General features: G+C 40.6%; 1 protein-coding gene across 1 annotated transcript; it reads left to right on the plus strand.

The window, feature by feature from the left end:
- Positions 1–721: 721 nt before the first annotated feature.
- On the plus strand, positions 722–25,286 carry TTC34 (tetratricopeptide repeat domain 34). Its single transcript, XM_067311148.1, has 8 exons — positions 722–1,030; positions 1,448–2,253; positions 3,540–3,765; positions 7,147–7,339; positions 13,354–13,520; positions 17,811–18,078; positions 18,442–18,656; positions 24,698–25,286. Exons 1-8 carry the CDS (start codon positions 722–724, stop codon positions 25,217–25,219), a joined length of 2,706 nt encoding a protein of 901 aa, XP_067167249.1. The 3' UTR covers positions 25,220–25,286.
- Positions 25,287–25,669: the final 383 nt, after the last annotated feature.

Consider the following 25,669-nt stretch of genomic DNA (forward strand, 5'->3'; position numbering starts at 1 on the left):
GACATCTGTTCTCAGGTATTTGTGCTCTCTGCTCTTCGGTCCTGGCACCTGGTGGGTGGCAGGTCCCAGCCTGGGATCTCAAGCGTGCACAAGGGCCCCTCACCGGGGGAGTAAACCCCAGGTGTCTAAGCCCTGAGCGAGAGGCTCTCTGGGACCTTCACTCTTTGCACTAAAACTAATCCTTCCTTCCTGCTGACTCTGGGGGTAGCAAGGGGAGAGGGGGGAAATTTCCTCTTCCCTTTCCAAGGCAAAGGAAGAAAGGTAAATAGTGGACAAAGAACGAAGGGGTTGTTCTGTCTCCTCCTTGCCTGTGACCAGGACTGACATATCATCTGATGATTTAAAATTTATCAAACCGACATCTCAGCCCGGGAGGGAAAGGCCTAGCAGCCCCCAGACCCCACTTCCTGGAGCGTCAGCGGGGCAGGGAACACTGGCCAGGTATGTGTGACTGCCTTCTGATTAATTGTGATGCAGATGTGGACTAAAAGCCTCTGTAGCCTGTTTCTTCTCTTGGCTTTGCTCCCCAATGTCTGTCAATGACAAAACATTGGCCTTTTTGCAGGACTTTAGCTTGCTTACGTCTGTCAGCTAGAACACACCCTCTGCAACATCAAAAAGAAAGGCACTCCAGAGTCCCTCATGTTGCTGATTTTCTGTTTTACAGGCACCAGCAGCATTATGTTTGTGATGCTACTTGGTGAAGATGTAAGCACTGAAAATGTCACCTCAGGGGCTTGCCGCACTGCTCTGCAAAGAAGGGGACTGGCATCTAGCCCAGGAGGACTTGCCAATAGCCACCGCTTTCTACATGGCTGCCTTCAGCTGCAGTGGCCCCATGACAGTACAGAAAGTGAAGTCCTTAGACAAAGGGCTCTGGGAGAAAGTGATAGCCACCTTGGAGACGTGGTGCAAAGGCAACAGTCAGATACCCAAGATCCAGTGCAACAACTTGGCCCTTGTGCCCCTCAGTGTGGGAATAGCTGCCGTCTTTCTCTCCACCCTAAGTCCCAACAATGTGGTGTCCTCAGTATATAAACTGGAAGCCCTGCTCAGGCAAGGACGCTCAGAGGAGGTGTTGAGTAGGTGCAATGCTCTGCTCAAGGCTCACCCAAAGCAGTCAGTGGAGCTACTGTTGCTGAGGGCGTTGGCATGGGTGCTGTCAGGGACACAAGCTAGGAATGGAGTTGCAGACTATATCCAAGCTTTTGTGATGCATCGAGCTGAGGCAGTAGCCTATGTGCGTACCAAACAAAGGGCACACCTGCCACAGGTCATCCAAGCTTTCCGTAATTATCTCTCAACACATCAGAAAGAAAGCACAGATAGCAGTGGCTTGGACCAATGGCTGGGCAACTGCTATGACTTCCTCTCTACAGTGGCACCGGATGATATCTGGGTTTGCAGGATGCAGGCAGCTTATCTCTTTAAGAAAAGCAAATTTGAGGAGTGTGTGGCAGTTTGTAGCAAGGCCCTCAAGGGTATGACAGCTGATAAAAATCTCAGAGATGAAGAAGCTTTGGGTCTGCTCTTGGAACGGGCTGCTGCATATTTCTTCTTGGGTGGACGGATGCAGGAAATGATGCAGGATTTAGTGCAAGCCTTCACAGAAACCCCTGTTCAGGCAAAGAAGCACTTTGAGAAGCTTTTCTCATCACATGACACTGAGAGGATAGAAGAACAGGCTAGAACTGTCCTGGAGGTGAAGTTCGCAGCATACAGGGAGGCTGTGCGTGCTCGGACTGAACTCCGAGGCAATGATGGTACTGAACTGCTCCCTCCTGTCATTCAGACAGTCCAGTTCCTCCTTCAGATCTCCCCAGGGTCCAAGCGTGAGCTTAGCGTCCGGCTGGCAGACTGTCAGCTGCTGTGTGGGTGCATCAGAAATGCACTGGATATCTGTGACCACCTCTTGGCAGCAGAGCAGAAAACTTACTACAATACTCTTCTAGTATTGCGAGGATTCTGCTCCCTCCACACTCACAACCATCAACAAGCCCTGGAGGACTTCCAAAAGGTTGTTGAGCATGATTCCCCACATCCTAACAGTTGTGTTAAAGCCTTATGTGGGCGTGGACTTATTCGGATTTCTGGTGGTAGCCATTACTTGACAGCCCTGGATTATATCACAGCTTGCCAGCTGAAGTTGGAAGAAACTATCTTCACAGTCAAGTCCTACGTGCCATGGAACCAAAGAGGACTGCTGGTAAAGGTCCTCCAAGAAGAAGGACAAAAGATGCTCCAGAAGAAGAGGTACCCAGGAGACAGTTCAGCCCATGGACAGAAAAAGGAACAGGGCTGATTAGATTCCTAGCAAAAAGAAAGTGTAGCGTGAGTAATAGGGGGGGTACTTGCTTCAGATAACTGAGAATAGGTTATAGACCCTTTTAAAGCATTCCTAACTGACATAACTGGTTGATATAAAACTTCATAGGTGTGTTAATTCCAGGAAAATATTATTTTGCTGTTATGTCTTAATCTGATATGATCCGTGTAGCCAAATCAGCTCAATCTTTCTATGAAAGTTAATCCATGAGATACCAACTGGCCTAAGATAGGAGTCAGCAAGAGCTGTTTTTGTTTGATGATTGTTCAGTGTACAGGCATACCTCATTTTATTGCACTTTGCTTTATTGCACTTCACAGATATTGCTTTTTTTACAAATTGATGGTTTGTGGCATCGAGCAAGTATATCGGTGCCATTTTTCCAACAGCATGTGCTCACTTCGTGTTTCTGCGTCACATTTTGTACACTGTTTCTTTAGACATAATGCTATTGCGCACTTACTAGACTATAGTATAGTGTAAACATAACTTTTATATGCACTGGGAAACCAAAAAATTGTGTGACTTGCTTTATTGCAATATTTGCTTTATGGTGGTGGTCTGGAACTGAACCCGCAATATCTCTGAGGTATGCCTGTACTTGATGGAATGAGATAGAGATTTCTGCTTCAGTTCTCTAAATTTCTTCAGATGCATGGTGAGCATTTCACACCCAGCACTTGGGACCTGTACTCCAATTTTGTGAATAGTATAAGTGAGGCAAAGAAAAATGTGATAACTTGTCCAGTATAGCACAGGGCACAAGTACAAGTCTCCTAACACACAGGCCAGTGCTTCTGGAACAAGAAGCTTCCTAATAAAATAATTCTCTCTAGTCGATGCAAATTTTAACACACATTTCTTCAGGAGACAGCAGATTTATTTTCACTATCTCTGTTACTTTTTACTTTTCCCATTGTGGTATCAGCTGCAACCCCAGTTGTGATTCACTGACTGTCTGCTAATCTTTCTTTAGAGCCACAACTGCTTAAGAACATGTTTTTGTAAAGACAGATGATGATTATGCTTTTAAGTGGCAGAGACTTCTGTGATGCTGGTTATGGCAAAATATATCATCCATTTTGATACTGGACTGATTCCTGCTCCTTAACTGGCAGGTGAGACAAAAACACTCTGTTACTGTCATTAGCATATTTTTGCTAAAGCTGGTCTTTTCTTTTCTTTTTTTTTTCTTCTTTTTCTTTTTCCTCAGGGATGCCCCTGGGGTTTACCAGCTGGCTTCTCTCTTGGTGGAGCTGGACGCTTCTGATGAGGCATCACGGATCCTCTGTGCCGATGCCCTGTACCAACTGGGCTGGGTAGAAGAAGCTCACAAGCTCCTCTTGGTAGCTCTCTCCAAAAATCCACAAAGGTCTCCTATCCTGGCTAGACTTGCGCTTCTGCAGTTGAAGAAAGGTTTCTTGTATGATGGCAACCAGGTAAAGACCGCCTGGCTAGCAGTGAGAGTGAGAGAGTGATCAGTGACAGTATGGTGAAGGGAGCTAATAACCCTTTTGGCTCTATGGAAGATGCATGGTAGAACTCAGGAAGGATCACTTTAGAGACATATGTTTGCCAGAGAGTGTTCCAAGGGCTTTCAGTTTTCCAGCATAGTGCCCTGCTTGTCTCCTGCTTCTCAGCGTTACATGACAACTGCAAGGCTGTGAATATAAGTTGCGCTGTGGGGCCACCTCATCACCTGGTACAAAGTGGAACCCACCCCAATATACAGCCTGTAATGGGTTTTCCAATGGGGCTACATCCACTGCAGCCTGTGCTTAAAGACATTGCTCAGGAATGGTTGCAAACTTTTAGGCAGAACTATTTGAGAAAGATAGGAAAAGCTGGGAGAACTTCCTTGATGACTTCCATGAAAAATTAACCTTCCTTCTTGCTGGACAATTTTAAAATTCAAACAACTTTCTGAGCAGCTACGATTCAAGGCAGTGCAAGTTTTCATCTTCAGGGTCGTTCCCTTCTGAATAGCTGTATCTGACCCTGACTTAATACTGCTTTTTCCAGAATCTTGAATACTGCAGTGTAACTACAAATTACGTTGTCATGCTCAGTGGTTCATGTGCATCTCCAATTTTAAACTAAATAGTTTGTTGTTTGGAGAAGTTCCCTGAACAGCAACACTGAGGACTGTTGGCAAAGTGAAACTCAGAGCTCAAACATGGTTTAGGTTGTTCAACCTCCAGCAGAACTTTTATGATCCAAATGCAGGTCTTATAAGTGGCACTTTCTGTCTGTAGCACGGGCCACATAAGGACACTTAGCTAAATACAGCCCATTCATCACATTATACTTAACAACACTTTTTGTCAAAGACTTCAGTTAAGCAGAGCATGACTGAGCATCCTGCCCCTGGTGACAGTATTGATGAGATTGGTAATTTTCCCCTAGAGAAGGAAAGGGAGAACTACTACCTTTCTTTTACAGAGATATGGCCTTACAGGCCTCTGCAATTCTCATGCCTACATGAGGCAACAGGAAAATTAATAAACAATTGTCTTATCTTAATGTTTCACAAGCTGGCAAGGCCCTCTCTCCTGGAAGCAGAAAGTCTGTCTGGGTTTGAAACTGTGACCCTGAAATTAGTGGTGCAGATCTGAAGTCTATTCTCCAGTAAATGCATACAAAGTTACTGAGTGTCATTAAGCATCTGCTGCCGCCTCCACCTCTCCACCTCCACCAACTGGTTGGTGGAAATCTCATAATCAAATATAAACCCTGTAACTGCATTCCTCCATCAAATATTGACCCATCAGGTAACCAAAAACTGAAAGTTGAGCAACTAGAGTAAGGGGCTCAGATTTGGTATTGATCAAAGGTATAACATTACAGAACCAGAAATTGCTTTCTTCCTGCACTTTTGAAACTGTTGACATTCAGCATTTTAAATCAAGGTACAAAGTTTTCCTTTTGACACTTGAGGAACAGTTATCCTGTCTATTGCATGAACACAGCCTCTGCTATAACCAGGCCTGGAATTTAACAAGGCACATGTTGTCACTGTAAAACCACAACATGCAAAATAGCTCACTGAAAACATCTGGTATCTGTGGGATAGAGCAGCAGTGGTATATACTTAAAAAAAAAAATCAGGAACCAGAAATCCCCAACAGGAATGATACAAAGGGTACTTGGTCTGGCAAAGGCCTAAGAGGCAGAATATCTATTTATTCCTAACAAATTCACTCCTGACTTAGACATAAACTGCCAGCTTGAATTTGACTAGTTCTTTAACCTCTAGAATTCATTTGATCAAAAATGATGATTTTTTATTTTTTATTAATGACAGTGTAGCATTTTCTCAACTGCTTTGTAGCATGAGCTGTCTCAGAGGGAAATATATTCCTGCGAATGTAAGTAGAACTTTACCACATATTACATATATAGGCTAAGAAAAATAATATGTTCAATATTGTCTCACTGTAAAAATGGTTTGGGTTCACTGTATAATTTCTATGAAAAAGAAAAATACTGGTAAAGAGGCTGCTTGTGAAATTGTTAGAAAAAATGAACATAATACTGGAGGAAATTAAAAGATAAAACCATGAGCCTTACTGATTACCCTAATGAAGCATGGTGGGGGGAAAAGGACAGAAGTTTTCTTTCTTTAGTGGCTAATGACTTGTGTTTGGAGGAGATGTCAACATGTTGATTTTCCTGCCAAAGATTACAAAGTTGAATTACCAGCTTTTGCCATCAGAGGGAACTATTGCATTTTTTTAAATGCCATAGTAAATTCTACTAGCCACTAAGAGAAAGGTTTTATTGTCACCACTTCACTACTCGCTGTGAAAAATAAAGTTTTTATATAATTTGCTGCCTTTGTGAGGGCAGGTAATGAATAATATGACTTTGCAGTGTCCATAAGTTGTCCCTGGAAGCTGAATTTCTACCTGTGGCTTCTGCTACAAGTCCTAGATGGAACATGGGTGTGACTGAAAATTTCTCTTCAAAATCTTTTTGTCCCACCTGCTGCCTGTCAGCACCCAGATGCTTTTGTCTCTTAGGAAAAACAGAGAAAGAAATAAGTTGAATGGATGTGTCTGGTGCATCAGGATGACTTTGTTATTGCCTTTCTGGCTTCTCTGGCTCAGATTTGAATGTTGAGTACCTACTATGCATGTTTGATTTAATGGGAAATTTTGAGTCTTTTGATTCTTTTCCTTAGGGAAAAAAAGCTGCTTAGTGATTAGTACTGTAGTGAATGGAGACCATGTGTCAAGCAAGAATTCTCTTCCAGGAGGACAGCAGTTTGTGGATTTGGATCCATACTTTTCTCAGATTCCCAGTAGCAATACTAAAAGAAAGGCCCAGCACTTCACTCATTTTCCATAAATTCACTGGTTTCAATTTTACAGCCAAAAAGGATCACTGAAATCCTTCTGTTCTCCAGAAAGTTTTCCTCTTTGGGGTAATTATCCTGTGGTTCAGCTCTCTTTATCAAAGCAACTAACTGCCAGGCTGGAAGAGCTGATCTTGCCCAAAGCAAAGCGGCATAAGTATTTCCCCAGAATGTCTTCCACAGCTGCAGAAGTGGTGAGAAAAGATAAGATGTGATGTTCTCTCCAGCATGCTTTTACCCTAGGGCCAACTAAGGAATTAACTGGAACAGATTCACATTCATATGCATATGAAGCAAAAATTAGTCCATGGCTGGCTGAAGCCCCAGTGAAGTGTGGGGAAGCACTGGGAAAGAGCGTATTTGTTTCACCTGGCAGCAGCGTTTCTGGTTTTAGCAGCTCCTGACTTCATTTGACTTTTCACATCAATTTAATTATCCTCCCTTTTTCTCTCACATTGTTAAGCTGCTAAAGAAAGTGATCAAAACCGGAGATGCCTCCTGCCTCCTGCCAATCATGGACATTTTCAAAGATGAAGACCGGAAGTTGATGCAAACTCACTGCCATTTCAGAGCTCTAACCATCTTGACAGACAAACAGGAGGATGCTGACATCAAAGAGGCTGTTGCCTACCTTTCCTTTGCCATCATTGCGTCAGGTAGGCTTAACGACATATCAACAGGAGATTTAATTCTTCAGGAAATCAGATCAATGGGTGGACAAGCATTTCTGATTCTCATCCATCTTTCCCCCAATGAGAAGACAGAAACAGTAGACTTACAAAGGCAGGTGAATAACAGGTTAAAATCTGTTTAGAGTATCAGCTCATCTAGACCCTGAAATAATGCAGTTAAGCAGTGACTGCAGTTCTTAATGCCTAATAAGTAGCCTGTGAACTCCTTGAAATGGATTGCCAGAGCTCAGTTCAGTTCTCCGGTGACATCAGCCCCTTTTCTTCACCTGTCTAGGAGAAGACCCAGCAAGTGATTTTGTTCTGTCAATTAGCACATGAATTCTCCTGAGGCGCAGTTGAGAATAACCTTAAATTGCACTATTCACATGCTAAAAGTTAAGTTCAGGCATAAGCCCCCTCTACTAGGTCACATCAATACAGAGAATGCACAGAGAACCTTAAGCAGAGAACCCGCAACTCCTGTGTAACTTGGAAAAGATCATTAACATCCTTAACCCATCTATTTCCAGATGGTCATTTGAAATTTCCTATATAAACATTTCTCTGTTTCTCCTGCTCCAGAAATGCAATATGCAGAGTGCACAGGAAATGCAATGTATTCCTTCTTTACACTTTACACTCTTGTGTTACAGTAGAACTGTTACTGAACTGACTGCAATTACAGTTCTGTTGTTAGAGGTTGCTTCTGAGTAATGGGTCTGGACAAGTTGATCTGTTACCATAATTTTTTTCATGAATATGGTTGCAGGATTTCTCGCAAGTACAGCTATGCTGTTGAATAAACTACATGTTTTAATGTTAGCAGAGTTATCTTCTTAGAGACATTAGGTCATTCTTCTCCTTTTTATTTGCCATGCTTTCCTTCTTTAATGCAGGAAGAAAGACCCTTTTAAGCTAACCAGTGTAGTGCTGTTCTTTGATGGTAAAGGAAAAGCAGGATGAGGGGGGGATTTTTCTGTACTTAATGCAGAGAGGCTGGTTTACCACAGCAACAGGTACATGCTCAGAATACAGGGAAATGCATCAAGGAAATCTTCCAGGATGACTTTCCTTTCCATAAAACTTGGTTTTCAGTAAGTAACTCTGACTGGACCCAGGTGAATGAAGTAAGGACTGAAGACTGGTAATGTCAAGAAGAGAAGCCAGGGCTTTTTGACACTGTTATTATATAACTACTAGGTTGGACAGTTTTTGGAAGAGTTTTCTCAGAAAATTAATCTTGATCTAGAAAGAGATGAGGACTTCCTCTAAAATACAATATAATTGTTACTTAAAGAGGCTAAGGCCAAACTTGTGATAAAAGAGAGGGGAATTTGGTCTCCATGAGCAGTTAGTCCTTGAAAGACTCTGAATGAGGGTTCTCTTCACAATATCGTCTAAATGAAGGAAACCACCCTCTCAGAAGAAAGAGGAAACCATCATCCCATTTGTTTTATGTAACTTTTAGAGGAGGTGCTAGCTGGTAAGTGATTTAGAAAGGCTATTGAAAGACGGCCAGCTTGGGCCGATTTTAGACTAGCAATGTAGAGGTAGAAGGTCCATCTGTTCCAGCCTTAGTTTGTTACATCAATTAGTACCCTGAAAACCTCCCCACCAATCAAATTTATTTGATACCTCCTGTTATGTCAGAAATAACCTGCTATAAATACAGTCATTGCAGCAAACAAGCTGCCCTCTTGTACCAACACAGCAATGACTGTGTGGTTCCAGGCCAGTGCAAAAGAGTGAATGCACCCAGTTACAGGCATCATTATCCCAGCTTTTCCTAAGGAGAGAGATTAGGCTAATTTTGAAACACTTCTGGCATGTTCCAAGTAAAACCGTATTTGTGTGGAAATCTGCCTTTCACTCTGAGCACATGTTATGACAGCAGCACTGAGGAGAAGAGAGACTGGTTTATGAAAATGGAAAAGAAAACTGTTAATTGCTTTGAGGTGGTTCCATTCCAGCCAGTGCATTCCAGCTTATCAACACCCCACCTGCCAGAGCAGATGCTTGTTAAGAAATAAGACATTGTCTTCATGGGAGCCAACTGATAGAGCCCCAGAACCTTAATAACCTGTGGTACAGAAGTTTTGGAGCATATCAGGAGGGACAAAAAGCCTCATTACTGAAAAAGAATTGCTAGGAGGCTGTCTGCTGGCTCATCTCTGCAGGCAGCTGTGCAAGAGGCTGCATTTGCTCACCTCCCTGTGAAAAAATATTTACAGTGACAGTGATGACTTATCATCCAATATAGGGCTGCCACAGTTATTGATTGCAACCCTGGGCAAATTGAGATCTTTATCAAAATTACCTTGAAAGGAAGGGGCATGTGGATGGCAGAGAGATATATGCTCTGCATCCAGTGGATGAATGGACCAGACTTTTCATACTCAACTGCATGTGTTTATTCAGACAGCATTTATTTGAAAGCAGAGAAAAAAGAATCTTAACATCACAAATTCCGGTGCCTATAAGTGTGGCAATAAATGAGACCGCCTCGTCTGTGCTGCTATCTTATCCAAAACAATATGTATCTTCTGATTTCACCTGATCAAAACAGCTAAGTGGCCTTGTACCTCCACCTTCACATATCTTCCCTGTAAAGCTTTGTTCTCGCCTTTGTGCTGCTCCTGCACTGACATACTAAAACCTCCAGGGATTCTTTCTGATCAGTTGGACCCTAAACCAGCTCACATCCTGAACTGATGGTCATGTCATTGACAGCTTGTCTCCATTTGTTGCACATCTCCTTGGAGAAGGGTGTGGTGGAGGGATAGATGTGGAGGTATGAATACTTTTCCTGCTTTCCAGAGCAGAATCACAATGCTGCCTTTTAAAGGTCCCCGTGAATATGCATGGAAGACCTTAGGGAACAATAACCAAGGGTGAAATTTTCCAGATCTCCTTAAAAATTCACAAAAGTAGTTTCATGAGAACTGGCAAACATGGAATTCCTCTGTATTGCCAGGCCTTTGAGTCTAGGTATCCCAGAGAAGGCAGAAAAAAATATTGCCTGCATTTGAAGATTCAGTGCTTAATAATTACAGGCCACTCCTTTTGCTTCCTTTGGCTGTTCCTGAGGAGACCTCTCTTGCTGAAACCTTGAGGCAATCAGAAAAGCAGTCACAGCTATTTGGGGAGAAACAATGTTTATTGACATGTGTATTTGTTTTTATTAGAAGCCAGGAAGCTTTTGAGCTTTTTGAGGAATGTGATTTTATGATTTTCATTCTGTTACCTTTTCCACTCATTCCATTTTTTATTACAAATTTCTTTTGGCATCTTTAACTAGGCTGAAGACTCTTTGAAGTGGGGCCTGTGTTTTTTGTGTGCCTGGCACAGTGTGGTTCCTGTTCCTGTCTGGAAAGTTAGAGTTCAGTCACAGTTACAGTTTATAAATCAAATTGCAGCCATACGTCTACTCTCAGCAAAGAGTCTTTACTTTTTTCCTGCAAATCACTGTTAGACTTGCTTTTTTTGTTTGTGTGTATATAAATATATATGTACGCATCATTTTAGTCATTTCCAGAAATGATTATCTTTCTTTGTATAACCTGCAATGATTTTCGTTGTTATAAAATTCATCCTAGTGGCAAAATATATGCCCTGACTAGGCTTTCTGCACATTCTGTAGCCCAGGCTTTTTCATTATTCCAGGTGGTGGCCTATAGAGCAAGTGTAAAGTATGCTGCTCTCTGCTCTCAGCCATACATAAGGGAGAAACATGGCTAGATTCATGTCACAGAGAGAATAAACAGGTTCACGTTAATGGGTGGGTCTGCTGGCTGTGCAGGAGAGCTTTTAGGCTGACTTTGGTATTAGGCTAGCACAACACCCAAACTGCTTTGTCTTTATATCCGATTAATGTTTCTGTGGCCCAAATCCCACACATTCAGATTATTCCAACAGGCCATGAAAGAAGTGTTTCCCAAGTTAGATGTGGAGATATAGAGAAACTGAGTGTTTTTTCTGAGGTTAGGGATTTTTTAGCAAAGCTATGCTGAACTCCTGTACTGAGCAGCAATCTGAAACCACAACTCACCATTTCCCTGCAGAATGCCATTGACACATGTACACCACTAGACACCAAAACATCAGAGCAGACTTGTCTTTGTAACTCACTCCAGAAAATATTTTCCAAGACTTCATCAGTGAAAAATTAATTCAGAATTCTGGTAGTCTCAGCAGGGTATTTAACTGACACAGTTACAGAACTGTCTCTTCTCTTGGAAACCAACTTGACATAGATTTTTGTTTCTTTCAACTCAGAACAGATAGTATGTAGTAGACATTCCACTGGCAACAAAAATACAGGAAAGTGATACTTAAGTATTACTGCACTTCATCAGATATCCTCAAGCAAAGTGGAATTATTCTGTAGTTTCATGTGCTTGTTGTAAAAACATTCAGCCATGAGGCTGACTTGTTGTAGAAAATATCATCTGCCAGCTTATTCCCATTCCTGCAGCTAATCTCAGAAATGGATCTAGCTCCAAAATACCCGCATTTGAAGTAGGATTTTTGGCTGGAATTGCAGCGAGTCTGTGCAGCCTGGAACTTGAGCATTAGTTACCTACTTTCAGAAGTAAAGGTGTGTTGCTTATCCATTTTATGTGTAACCAGATACCCCACATACTAAACACAGCATACTGTATAAATTCTGTATTCTTCTTTCTCAGTTTAGCATAGTATACAACTGTTTTTGGTTTGGGTTGGGTTTTTTTTTGGTCACTTCTGTTGGAAGATAGAGAACTAAGACCTTTGACCAAGGCAAATCCAAGAGATAAGAAATCCATACAGGACTTGCCAGGAGAGGAAGGTAGCTGTGGTTAGCAGCTGAGCCAGTCAAGGCTTAGGAAGCAACTTGCAAGGAGATTATTACAATGCAGTGATATGAACTGTATTTCTGGGCCAATGTGATGAACGGACTTGTGGGTACTTTGATTCACAAAAGCTAGAGAGAAAAATATACCCCACTGAATCCCAAAGTTCTAGGAGCTCGTCATTTACGACTGGACTTCATGCTCCCTAAGCAAAGCCATGGGGAGGCAGAGCTTAGACTTTGTCCTTGAAATGCCTGTTTATTCTTGCATGGATCCAGCCATGCAGCTGAGGATGGCACACTTCATCACTGCACAGCCACTTACCTCCAGTGCATAGCTTCTCTTCATTTCCCATCGCACTAAACCCAGGTTCCAAACAGAGAACTGAAAATACAGATGGCCAAACCCATTAGAGAGCCACATATTTTTCCATGTGATTGGCTGCATAGTTTCTTATCTGCATGCCGACGTTTGTGCAATTCAAAATGCTACAGTCTGTCTAAACAGTCAGAGTTCTCCAACTGGGACAGTACTGAGATGTTTTCATGGTTCCATGTCCCCAGCATTGATTGCAGTTGTAGCATTGGCATCCTTCTCCTCCTCTCCAGTGGAGGCAGGAAGTTAGAAATGGATGCCTTGGGAAAACATCACTGTAGAAATTTAGCTTAGGAAGTTACCATTTGCCTTCCATATTCTTTTGGCACATCAGCCTAGAATAGAATGAGAATGGAGTATTAATACAAATTACACTATTAAAAATATGTATTAACGGCCAATTATGCTTTCAGAGGAAAGATACAGTAGAGCTTGGTCATTTGATTGATAAACACCCCAAAGCATAAAAATCACTGGAAAACTGAAGAGTAAATTTACACTTGACTACAGGGTAGATTTTGCTCACTGTGCTCATTTAGAGCCTTGTTTCAGATGCTCAGTGCCTTTCTACAAGCACCAAACATGGCTCAGTGGATGTATGAACGACAGACCAATATTTAGGAACATGATAATGCAAGCAGGAATACAAGGATACAAATGTTGACTGCATTGCAAACTGCAAAAACATCCAGAGGTGCTTCTAGTCCTGCGGATGCAGATCAGGAGACATATCATCATCCCAAGGACATCCTCCCTGGGATGTCCTCTCCTAATGACTGCATTTCTTTCCTCCAGGTGGCTATGCTGAAGATTCCCTCCTCGTTAGGGCTCGATGTTATGGGCACCTTGGCCAGAAGAAAACTGCTATTTTTGATTTTAATGCCATCCTAAAGCAGGACCCTATGAATGTGCAAGCTCTGAGTGGACGAGGATTCATTTACCTTGCTCTGAAGCGGCAGAAGGTATTATCACTGTATGATTTGCTGGAGATCTTTCTAGTTGTATTAAGCAGTATTAGTGTAAGGTACCACAGGCTTGATCATAGACCCACTGAAATCAAAAGAATTTCTTATAGAATTTGCTCAGTGATGGTCTTGTTTTGGCTGGGTATATGACAGCCTGCTTGACGTTACTGAGTTGCTTTCCCATGTCTAGAGGGAGAAAGGCTAAACTTTAGTCATAGTTCTTACTCGCTGTCACTACCATGGAGTGATCTGCAATGCTGCAGTCTTCCCTGTATTTGATTTTGCATTTTCATGACATGATATTATGTTAAATGAGATGCAGTAAACAAAAAAACAAACAAGCAAAAAGAACAGTTTGTTCCAGGGTTTAATGAGTCCCTCTCCATCATCTGTGAAAAGTTTATATGTGTGCAATTAGTGTTATGGTGCACTTCGGAGATTGCAGTGGATCGCCTGGAAATCACGTCAGATGTTTGCATGATTCATCTGTTTCTAATATGGTTGATAACCTTACATTTTATCTGCATATCACATCAATTCCCCTGCAAATGTGAAACGGTGTAACTCCAACCGAGTGTGTGGATTTATGCTAGTTTATCCTGGTTGCACTTACTCTTTTTAAGACCAGTTCTACTGGTCTAAACAATTGTATTCTATAACACATGGACAGAACAGATCCATTCTTTTCATGCTCTTGACCTTTTCTGAAACTCGATGCTTAGGAGTACAAGATCACTATTTGTTTTCATTTGTTTTCCTGACTATTCCAGGAATGCTTTCCTTTGTCAGTTTATTATATGTAAATTTATTTTAGTATTTGCAGAACATTTCTCAGACACCTGCTCTCTGTGGGAGTTACCTCATTTTCCTCCACTGTTTTATTGTGCTTTTATTACCTTTTGAAATGTTTGCTACTGCTGTATTGTAGTGCTCAGAGTTGCCCAGTAGGGAAGCAGTTTATAAATAACGTTATTGTATCTGAGCAATGATATACTCTCAGATCTGATTCCCAAACCCTGTCAGACCATTGGATGGGTTGCTCTGCTAGACTTTCTTGAAAAGGGATAGCTGTCAGTTCTTAGTGAGTTTAGGGGAATGGCTGGTATTTTGGGAATGAAAATAGATTATTCTCACATTAGTGTATTGTACTGAAGTCCAAACAGTAGCCTTTTCTTCAACCAGCCAGTCCCACAGAGCAAGTAAAATTCATTGTTTTATAAAGTGATAACCCTGTCTCAGACTCTCCGTACAGCTCATGTCGCTATTGTGAGTATTATTGTATTATTGTATTGTTTGTTCCAGTGAATGTGATTTTCAATTTAAACCCTGGAGGAAATAAGTGCTGCTTAATCTGATCTTTAGCTGGAATTAAAGTTTAGAACTGATGCAGCATGTGCTTAGTTTGATTAGGCTTTGAGATCTGGGAAAGAAAAAGAAAATAAAAGATACTGTTAAGATAAGGAAGTTTGAAAAACAAATCCTCGGACTTGCAGTACCACGAGCAGCACCTCTTTGAGCTCTGACAATTCTGATTTTCCACGAGCTGACTGCTTTTTCCCTTCAAAGTCCGTGAAAAATTTGCTTTCAATTTCAGCAAGGTGTTTCTTGTGCAGTTTTGTAGCCCGTTAGATGGATCATCCTGAACTCTCATTAATAACCTGCAGTTTTCTAAACATGCAAACAGGCAAATGCATGTCAAATACAATTAGCAGAACTTTACATAAAAGCTGGGAAAAAAGTGACTCAAATGGAGTCAATATCAGGATTCCTGAAGAAATACTATATGTAATTAATTCTTGAAACTCAGAGTATAGCTAGAAAAGAAGTTTCCCATTTCTTGCCCTTGCAAACTGAAAGTTCCAGCTCTGTCCCAGCTGTTTCATAGAGAACAGCTTGCAAAGACAGGGCCTAATTTTATTCTTTTGTAGATACCTCCATAAGCAGATTTCATGTCTGTTTGCACAGCTTTGTAAATGTCCAGATGAGGAAAAGAATCTCCTGTAAGAGAACTGCCCCTACAGAGGCTTTATACACAAAATCAAATTAATTAAACTACTACCTCCATCCCAGATATGTGTCTATATACCTATATACATATATATATATGTATATACACACACACTGCTCCATAATTATGTACCAGAACGTGCTAGAGAATTCATAAATTTTAAAACTTGCTTAGCTGAACTGTCTCAATACAAGTCTCAATTTTGATTTATCTTTTAGGACAGACAGTGCTTTCATCTAGGTAGATCCAACTCCAAGAGAAGTGAATATACACAGCCAGTATAGCAGAGATGGTACTAATCTTCCTGGTACCCTGATTTCATGCCATTATGGTTTCATTCATATTGATAGGAAAACTATTAGACTCCAGACAGCTTTGAAACAGCTACTCATCCTACATCCATGACTATGAAGGAGAGAAAGAACAAGACCCCAGCAAAAGAGAAGCTGACACAAAGAAAGAATAAATGACTTAACAATTTGTTATCTGATAGTAAGTGACAGGTAAAAATAGAACCCATATTTCTTAAATCCTGAGTCCTAGCTCCCAAGTCCCTTGTAGTCACTTTTAGAAGCAATAATCCCCTAGACGAATAGGCTGAAGGACATAGGCACTGTGGGCTGGCAGATCAAAAGCTCATTGCAGGAGTAGACCAAATAGCCTCTGTTTTTAGAACCTCTGAAACTGATGATGTTTATACATATTGAATAAATTTATGGACAGAGTGAAGTAGATGAGAACTGTGCCCTCCCAAATCCAACCAAAACAGACAGCTTTGAAGGGGATTTTGAAAATCAACTCTCTTTATGAAATCAACTCTCTTTATGAATGTTAAACAGTTTTGATAAAGAAATTGTGATTATTAATTGTCCATTAAATGTAAAATGTTCAGTGTTAGAAGCCCTCAGTGCTGGTCCAGTGATAATACTGCGATTACTTGCCTGCCTGCCTGTTTTCTGAGATAGCAGAGGTATCACAGTAAGGAACAGGCTTTAATTCTACTAGTTGTATTGCTTGCTTAGTAGTTGATTGAAAATAGAAGGCACTTGTTTCTTTGGTTTATAAACCAATTCTAAAAGCTGTAATTAGGTGCCATTTTGGCTTTGAGGAAGAAAAAATTTAAAGGACCATGAAAATGAGCCGTAATGGTCTTGTTCAGTCTAATTAAACTTTTCAGAGAATATTTTTTTAATGGACTGAATGGTAGAGCTAGAACCAAATCCAGTCTAGGAGAGGAATAAGCTCTTTGCTGTATGTTCAGCTTGTCTCTCCCTCTCTCTCTCCTAGCTGCTGAGAGGAAGCTTGGAAAGACCATTTCAGCTAGACTGTTGCTGAAATCTAGAAGATAGGAAGTCTCTCCTGACTGGAATTTTAAAGCATGCCTTTGTATCTGGGTTCATTGGCCACCTTTCCATAAGCATTACCTGGTCGTGGTGTATTTACTCTTCTTGTTGTCTAAATAGAGGCAAATTACAAGTACAAGTGATAATAAAGATGCATTGTTGCCATTGGGTGATATGGTGACAAGTTGGTTGGAAGACTGAAGACACTTAGTACAATTTTAATCAGAAGCAATGAGAGTAGTGTTTGTTTGAATTCCTTCTTTTTAGCTTTGCAAAATCTGAATAAATAAGAGCAAAGGATTGTACAAGAGATTTGCACTTGGATTAGAAAGAAATGAATAAAAGCAAGAAAAGAAACTCAGATGTTCCAAATCTTTTATTTGTGTCCTTGTTAGAGTCCCTCCCATGTAAATATACCACAGCATACAACATGTGGCTCCCATCTTCCTCAGGGTCAGTTGTTTATGGAGTCAGTGTGCTTAACTTTCTCCTAACACACTATTTTGTTTTTCCCCTGAGCGCAGAATTCCCTAATGACTGCTGTACTGCAAATCTCTGTCTGGTTATATTTGTTTCACAGATCTACTTTCTCAAGCATCAAATAGTTTTGGTGTCTACATGTAAGAAGTGGTTCTGAAGGGCACTGAGAAAGACTGTCATTCTCAGCATCTCTCTTTTCCTGCTGTAAGAATTTTGGCAAATGATAATCTGAGGAGTTCAAAGCACTTTTCAAATAGCCATTCAAATCTGTCTTCAGACTCTTACATCAGCTTTGCAAATGGAAACCCACAGCATAGGGATAGGGGAGAGCAAAGAGCTTCCAGAGGTGCACAGCTGACCTGTGGGACAGCTGAGAACTGACAGCGTTAGAAAAGAGCAGATTATCAATACATCGTTATTGTTACCATTTCATCATAGTCTCTTGTTTTTATTTAGGAGGCAGTGCAAGATTTTACCTCGGCGCTGAAGCTGGAGGCAGAAGTGGTTATCCCAGCAATCCTATCCTTAAAGCACGAAGCCCAAGGGTTGATCACGCAATGGCTTCTTCAACATGGCAGGACTGTGTTAACTGAACTTGTTGCTACTAAAGAACTTTCAAAGGAAGAGACTTTTAGGGACCTTCTCATGATTGCAGGAGCACTAATTAAAATTTGCAAGGATGCACAATATCACATCTTCTATATAGATGTTTTGATCGCAAATGGTAAGCTCCCATCCTTTTATACAGTTGATCAGACTAAGTGAATGGGCACAATTATTAGTGTGGGTACCTGGAAGTGCTTTTCAAATTCTGTCTGCAGGAATCATTCCACAAGCTGCAGAGATAATGAGATTTCTAGGGTTATAGACAGTAAATGTTACCTGGCAACAATAGAATAAGTGTATTGATATATAGCAGTTTTCAAGAGAAGTTTGCAAATGTTTTGGGAAAAGGTGTAAACTAATTAATACCCCTAGATGTTGACTGAACACTGGAGCTACCTAAATCCTGCTTTAGTAAATTTTGTTGGTGTCTCTTTATCCACATGGAATGGGTTATATAGCTTGTACTGGTATTAACCAACAGGAAGGTATGAAGAGGCCCTTATTCACCTTCAGGAGGCATTTGGCCACTCTCTTGCTGATGAGTTTGCCAATGCAAGACTAGCTGTGCTTCAGCTGAAGAAGAGGAACATGCCAGTGGCAGCTCACTCATTCAGCAACCTAGCTGAGAAAGATGAAAGGGAGCTGGGGTTTCTCCTGAACTTCTTAGACCCTAAGCAACAGCAGCATCTCTCTCAGGTACGACCCTTTTTGATGCTACATCTGTGGATTCAGTGGGGAAAGAAATGGGAAGCAAAACTGGGCTGTATGGATGTTCCTTGCCTTGTCTTGAACAGAAGTTTGTGGGAATACCATTGCTCAGCAGAATGAGGAGCAAACTGGCTTCTTCTTCCAACCTTGACTGCAGACAGTCAGAGTAGATAATAGAGTTGAATCCAGGCTTCTTTCATTGCAGTGACTTTGTTTCTGTCTCTCATAATTCATCGATATCCACCTCTTACCACTTGGGGGAATTTCTTGTTGGTTTCCCTAGCATGAGGCCTGTGTAGTCCCAAGGCTAAGATACAGGGGAGGTGAAGGACAGCTACAGATTTAACAAGATCATTGCTAGTATTATACTCTGCATGAGTTACATGGTGCACACAGCTGACCTCTGGGGAAAGGGAATTCATGTTTTGTTCATTTTCCCGCTGAAATGAAACTGAAGGTTCTGACTCAGTCACATAAAATGCTTCAATCCCTTTATTCTTTTGTGTAACCTTCAGGAATCTAAACATACTCACATTTTTATAAAATGACTTGCCTTTGAGGTTGGGGAGGTTTGATATTGGTTTTCTTAGTTAAAACTGTTTGACACAAAAATGCCATATTGCTCCAGTCCCCATGAGTGTGTACTTTTCAGTATTTTTTTTAAAGTTTCTCCCCAGAATTGCACCCAGCTCTGAAAAAGCATGTCCAATAATAAGCCAGGACAAGGTCAGATTGATGGTGAGCAGTTTTAATGTTCACTCAAGCATCTGCAATTCTGATTACCCAGAAGCTCTGTGTTCTGAGAATCAGTTTGCTTCCTTTTATTCAATTTGTAGGTTGTTTGTGCCCTGGTGGGAAGCTATATTATTATGCTTTCTCCTGGGTTATAAAACAAACAACATGCTGATATACTAAATGCAGAGAGGAGTACTTTGTATATATTTTGGTGAAACAGCAGGAGGACATAAGTAAACAAGTATTAATTTACCAGTCCCTAGATAAACCCCATTACAGTGAAAAGAGCCCCTCTCTTCCAGATAATGTAGAAAGTTCAGTCTTCTGGGGAAGAGTTAGGAGATTTTAGAGCCAATTTGCAATCTTTTACTGTATAAAGATGATCAAGAATAGGTCTCTGAAGGCCCTAAGGAAGTGTCTATAAATGAAGAAAAGTTTTACAGCTGAGTTCCCCTTGCTGCCACTTCTCTAACTGTATGGATGTCTCACAGCTAAGTCTCTCCATGCTGCTTCCTGAGAAAATGCAGGAGGGATTTTTATACTGTCGATAAGAAAAATTTGTAATTTTTGTATAGCTTAAACTGCACTGCTGTTTTATGAACTCACTGGTGCCACAGATTAGTAAAACCTTTAAAAAAGGGGAGAGACATTTTATTTCTGTCTTTTGTTGGCTACTATGGAAGTAGGTCTGCAATAAAACTCCTTACTGGTGGCTTATTTAACATGAAAGGTTTCTCTGCCACTTGAGAGAATAGGGGTGGCTGGCCCTGATTTCAAGACTGGAATTCAATACCACTGTTGAAAACAAAATAAGACTAATTTTATCTTTAATCTTGGGCTTTTGTGCAACTGAGTAAACATTTGGACTCAAGCACCTTTGGGTCTTTCTGCATTCTCTTATCTGCAAGTATTTACTGGGTGTGATTACTTTTATCACTGATTAGCCCAGAATCACTGATTTTTTTTAATATGTATTTTGTCAGAAAGGGGATAAATATGTACTTTGTTAGGGTGGGGGAGAAATGGGTTAATTCACCTGCATGGTGTCTCAAAGGATTTCCTGTAGCACTTTCTTTTGCCTACAAGGTTATTCCAGTTCATGTGTGAAAGGCAGATCTCTAAAAGCAAAAAAGCTTACAGACAGTATTTGTGCAAAAAAACAAAGATGGCCCTACTGTGCCGTGGCTGCTAATTACACTCCTGGGGGATGATGGTTTTTTTATCTCCATTTCAGAGATAAGGAGACTGAAGCCATGAAGAGGTTAGTGGTATACCAATGTCCCAGAATGTTTCTAGCCGACCTGTAGTTGACTGTCAGCCCTCCTTCAGCACTCCACGTACAAAAGTGTGGCTGTCGCTTTGTTTTTAGAGTGCTTGAAGATTAAAGGTTTTGTAGAAATGTATCATTATCCTGGAGTCTGGTCTAAAAGCTAAAAATAATTCTACAGTCAGCTTCATAGGAAAGGGTGGAGGAAGGAGAGCTCCTTGATGTACTTTTTATTTTTTTCATGAAAAACAAGGTAATAAAATTCTCCCTTTATTTATAGTCCAAGGGGTCCATGCTAAAGAATCTGTAAACAACTGGGAGAGCCACATGGGAATAGGAATCTGAAAGATTTATTAAACTGCAAAAGGTCAGAGGAAGGGAGTTTGCTTGTCGCTAGTGCAGCTTCAACCCTTCGGTTTCCTATGTCAAAGGTTAAATGTATGACTGATTGCCAGCTCCTTGCCCAGCTCCTCAGAGCTGCAGTTTCTGTTCACTGTTGACATGCTATAGGTCATCCAGAGCTGTGTCCTGCAGAAATGGTCTCCAAAGCTATGTGGGCTGTGTCTGAATTTGACCCTCAGCCCAAAGTGGTAGAATTCGCCATTCCACATGCCTTTCACACATCAGTTACCGAACTGCCTGTCATGGGAAAATGAGAGGTTGAAATTTGCAAACTAGAGAATTTAAAATGTTTATTTTGTTGAAATCCATAAAAGATGTGACTTCACTAGGACATACAGATTAAAGCAGGCTATGACTTAACTTTATAATTGCATAAATATCACCAGGCATATTTCTTATGTCTTGTGCCTGTGTCCTGAGCCTCACCCTATAGCTGCTCAGAGAATACAAAAGTGTTTTCTGGTCAAAATAGGGTCTGCAGGTAAAGAAGGGAAAGACTTTTTCCAAATTGTTCTGAAAACGTACATCCCTCTTTCAAAGCTGTAGGCTTATCACTCCATCTTCCAGTATTACTGATCCCAGACTAACCCTTCTCTGTAATTCCATGTCCATTAAATTCCTCACTCCTGTTTTCTCTCTAAGGAATTGAACCTTGGTCAATCAACTTCAACATAAGATTAATCACTAGGCACTAGAACTAAGAGAGTAACAAAAATATATGTGTATTTTCAGCCCTTTACCACACAGTGAGAAAACTAGATGATAGAAAGGGACACAGAGACCTATCCAGCAAGTGGTCCAATCACCACCTCTTAGCTGTGGCCTGCTAAGCCCCTTCCAGATGAGATCCCATGAGTATCTCAGAGTCTGGAAACCATAATTAAATCTCTAGTGACAAGTTTGAAGATGAATGTCTGTTCATCTGAAAATGAACTTTATAGCCTGCTCTTGGCCTTTTAAAGTCACCTGCAGTGAAGCTGATGGTAAAAAAAGGCTTAGTACCAAGCCACTTGCAGAGACCAGAAGTTGAGCTCAGTAGTGCAATATCCTTCTGGCTTTCTGGACACCTCCTATCCATAGGTCTTCGTTTCATATTTGTCTTTGTTCAGAAGAAGATATGCAAATAAGCTGCTAATTAATCTGTGTTGTACACAAAAAAATGGGTTCCAGCTCAGTTCCTTTAAATCAGGCAGAGCCAAAAGAGAATCCAGCAGCCTGATCACCAGGCTTATTTCACCACTGAAAATTAGAATGACAGAATCATTTGTTTCTCAGATGCTCCTTTCTCCTGTGAGTGTGGAAGGAAATTCAGAATCTTGTGGCTTCCTTACATTTGACACTTTCAGGGAAATGTGAAGAAGCCAGAGCAGTACCTTAGTTAGTAATGACAATATCATATGTGGTACAGTAAACTAACCTGATCCAGGTTCAGCATAAGATTAGTCACCAGGAGAACAACAAAAAATCTATTTGTTTTTCCTGCCATTGAGAAAACAAATGCACTTAGAAGACTGAAAAATTGCCATTTAACTATACAAATACTATATGTTTTGAGGAACCATACTGAGCTCTTTAGAACAATGAACATTTTAGAATTTCTAGTAAAAAAATGTTCTCTTGTCAGGATGCTCCTCACATGGAGAAGCAGTTCCATCTTGATCCCCTATTAAAATTCTGCCACTAAGAAAACACCTGTATTGACTAGTTGGCTTAAAAACACTTGACAGGACAAATTAAATTTGCTACTCTACTAAACATACTAAATTCATATGTAATCAGAGATCCAAGATGTTTGGGGACAGGCTGCCTTACATTTTTATGGCCAGAAATAGTAAAGCTAATGATTGACACTATTTGAGGGCAGGTCCCATCTCTATTTCTAGGGTTGGAAGCTGAGAGTCTGTCTCTAATAGATATGAATACATGGAGGATTTTACATTCTTTTGTATCAAAATAATTGGACTAGAGTTCTTCCTAAACTGTTAGGAATGGCTAAATTATTTCAGACCACTGGTCTCAGATGCATTACTCAGATTTGACCTGCAATACTGACCCACTTGGTCCGGGGCCTGTTTTCCTTAGTTCCATTAAACAGCAGTTGGTTTTCATCCAGGTCAACCAAAATACAAAAACAATGCACACAAGCAGAGTGGAAGAAGACCTGAGCCGGCTGTTATGTGTGGCCTTTGGAGAAGGCTAGGGGAGTGGCTACTGAAACAGTGGCTGGGCTGACTGAGTTTTGGGTAGCATGAGCATATGAGGGCAATGTGTGATATCCCATGGGATGAGACTGATGAAAAAATCTATCCTGTACCTGAAGTCTCAGCTTGTTTGGCTCAGCGTTCTGCAAGACCTAGACTGCTGGTGACAGTCTTGTTTATAACTTAAATGTTCACTGTGCTGCAGCATGTAAAAGCTTCATTTATTTGCAATAAAGGGAAATAATGAGAAATCCATTAGAGGCAAATAGTTCTAATGGAGTTTTTTTTTATTGACCTTTATAAACCTAAATATATGGCTCTTTCAGCCTTCTCTATGTTCTTGTTGTTGTTTTTCCCTTCAGATAAGGGCAGATCGTTCACTTGCACTCAAGATTAATGGTTAGCAAAGTCATCAGTTGGCTAGATTGTCCTATAGCCTGGGGACACTTTTTGCTAGAGACCAACCTTCATTATTAGCACATGCAATATTTGTGGGACAGTTCTCCTTTGGGATCTGATCGTGTTCATTTCAGGATCAGCTGGTTTTGAACAAGATATAACACTGCTGCTAGCTAAAGAGAATTGAAAAAAAGGAACCATCAGAATGGGGACCTAATGAGCATTTAATTGTGAATTGCATGTCCACAAAGGAAACTAATTGATTTGCTTTTAGGCAAGACACTTGAAAATAGGTGAAAAACCACAATCCAAACAGCACAATACAAAACATAATCATGTTTGCGTTTTTAACAGTGGTGTCTCAAAAACGCTTTTAGAGGTAACCAGTGCTCAGTGGTAAGGTTCCATGCTAACTGTCTCTTGCTTACTGCACTGTGAGAGGCTGAGAAGTTTTTTTATAGCCAAGTCTAAAATGCAGCTGTGATTCTGAGCACACAAGAATTTTTCTATCATCTCCTACACCCTCACCAGTGACAAAGAAATTGAGGATTTTTTCACTTTCAGTTACAATCCCTGTGTCTTGTGTTATTATTACATGGAGCTAACTGTATCTATTGACCAGAAAATGTCATTTCCATATAGTCACCTGTTAGAGCAGACCATGGCAGAGGCTTGCTTTCTTGAGATGAATGCTGTCTACTTTTAGTTTGATCATTCAATTTTCAGTTCACATATCATTTTTAAAGGATGTAAACAACTACAACTTTTGGCAAAATGCACAGAAGCAAAGGAGAGTCTGGTTCAGAAACTGTCAAGATCAGCAAGTGCCCCTTGGTCCAGGATTTTTGTATCTGCATGCCAAAATTATGCCAATTATTCATTCTTCAACTAGATGCAATTTTAACATCTGAAAAAGTATCTAAGACTTCTTAGGTTATTATCTGTGCCTGTGGCCAGACCAGACTAGATATTTTACTTTTTCTTTCACTTTTAATCACTAATATTAGCTAACTTTCTGTCCATAGGTAGCAGCCCAAGAAGGAAATGTGCTGATTAAGGAATATCGCTATGAGAAGGCTCTTGGTTATTATACCCTGGCTATCTTGTCAAGCAAAGATAATCCAAGATATCTCCGACAGAGAGCTGTTTGCCTTATGCACCTGAAAAAATATGGCAGAGCTTTAAAAGACATGGAGAAAGTGATCCAGAAGCATGGCTGTAACAGCCTTAAAACGCGTGTTGATGACCACTGCTCCAAAGGACACCTGCTATTATCAGTGTCAGAGGAAGAAACAGCAGTTAAGGAGTATATTGAGGCACTACAGTTGGAAGAATCTATGGCACTGTGCAGCATCATGAAAGGCCCTGGTAGGGAAATTTTAGCGAAAACATTTCATAAGATTGCACAATATTATTTTGAAATGCACCATTATGAGGAGGCCTGGAAAATCACAGATTATGGTCTCATAGTTGATAAAAACAGTACTGAACTTAAGAAGCTGAAAGCAAGACTTAAGCGAGAGGCATCAGGCTGTAGCATACATTAATTTATTTGGTTTTGGCTTTTGCAGTGTCTGATTACTTACTAATTTGTTTGTGAGGCTGCAAGAATATGGGAAGGATGAGAAGCTCATGATAAATATGCAGTGGATTACATGTCATTGAATATGGCACAGCAAGACCAGAAGTAAAAAGGTTAAGGTAGTAAAACAAAACTGACCGAAAGAGCCATGTGAAGAAGACAGGCCAAGAAAGGCAAACTGTATTATTCAGTATTTTTTAAATTATTGTGGATTTACCTAAACTCCTCCTTATGAAATAACTGTTTTGTCTGACTAATCTGAACTAATTCTGACATTGGTTCCAGTCACAGTGAAGGGAATCATTAAAATAGCTTGCAGTTTATGAATAGTAATCACATATCTCCTGTTATTTATTTTTTTTCCTTTAATACACACTGCTCAATTAGGTGCCCTTCTTTTTATGAGCTAGGCAAA

Source organism: Apteryx mantelli, chromosome 26 (assembly GCF_036417845.1).
Source record: "Apteryx mantelli isolate bAptMan1 chromosome 26, bAptMan1.hap1, whole genome shotgun sequence".
NCBI lineage: Eukaryota > Metazoa > Chordata > Aves > Apterygiformes > Apterygidae > Apteryx > Apteryx mantelli.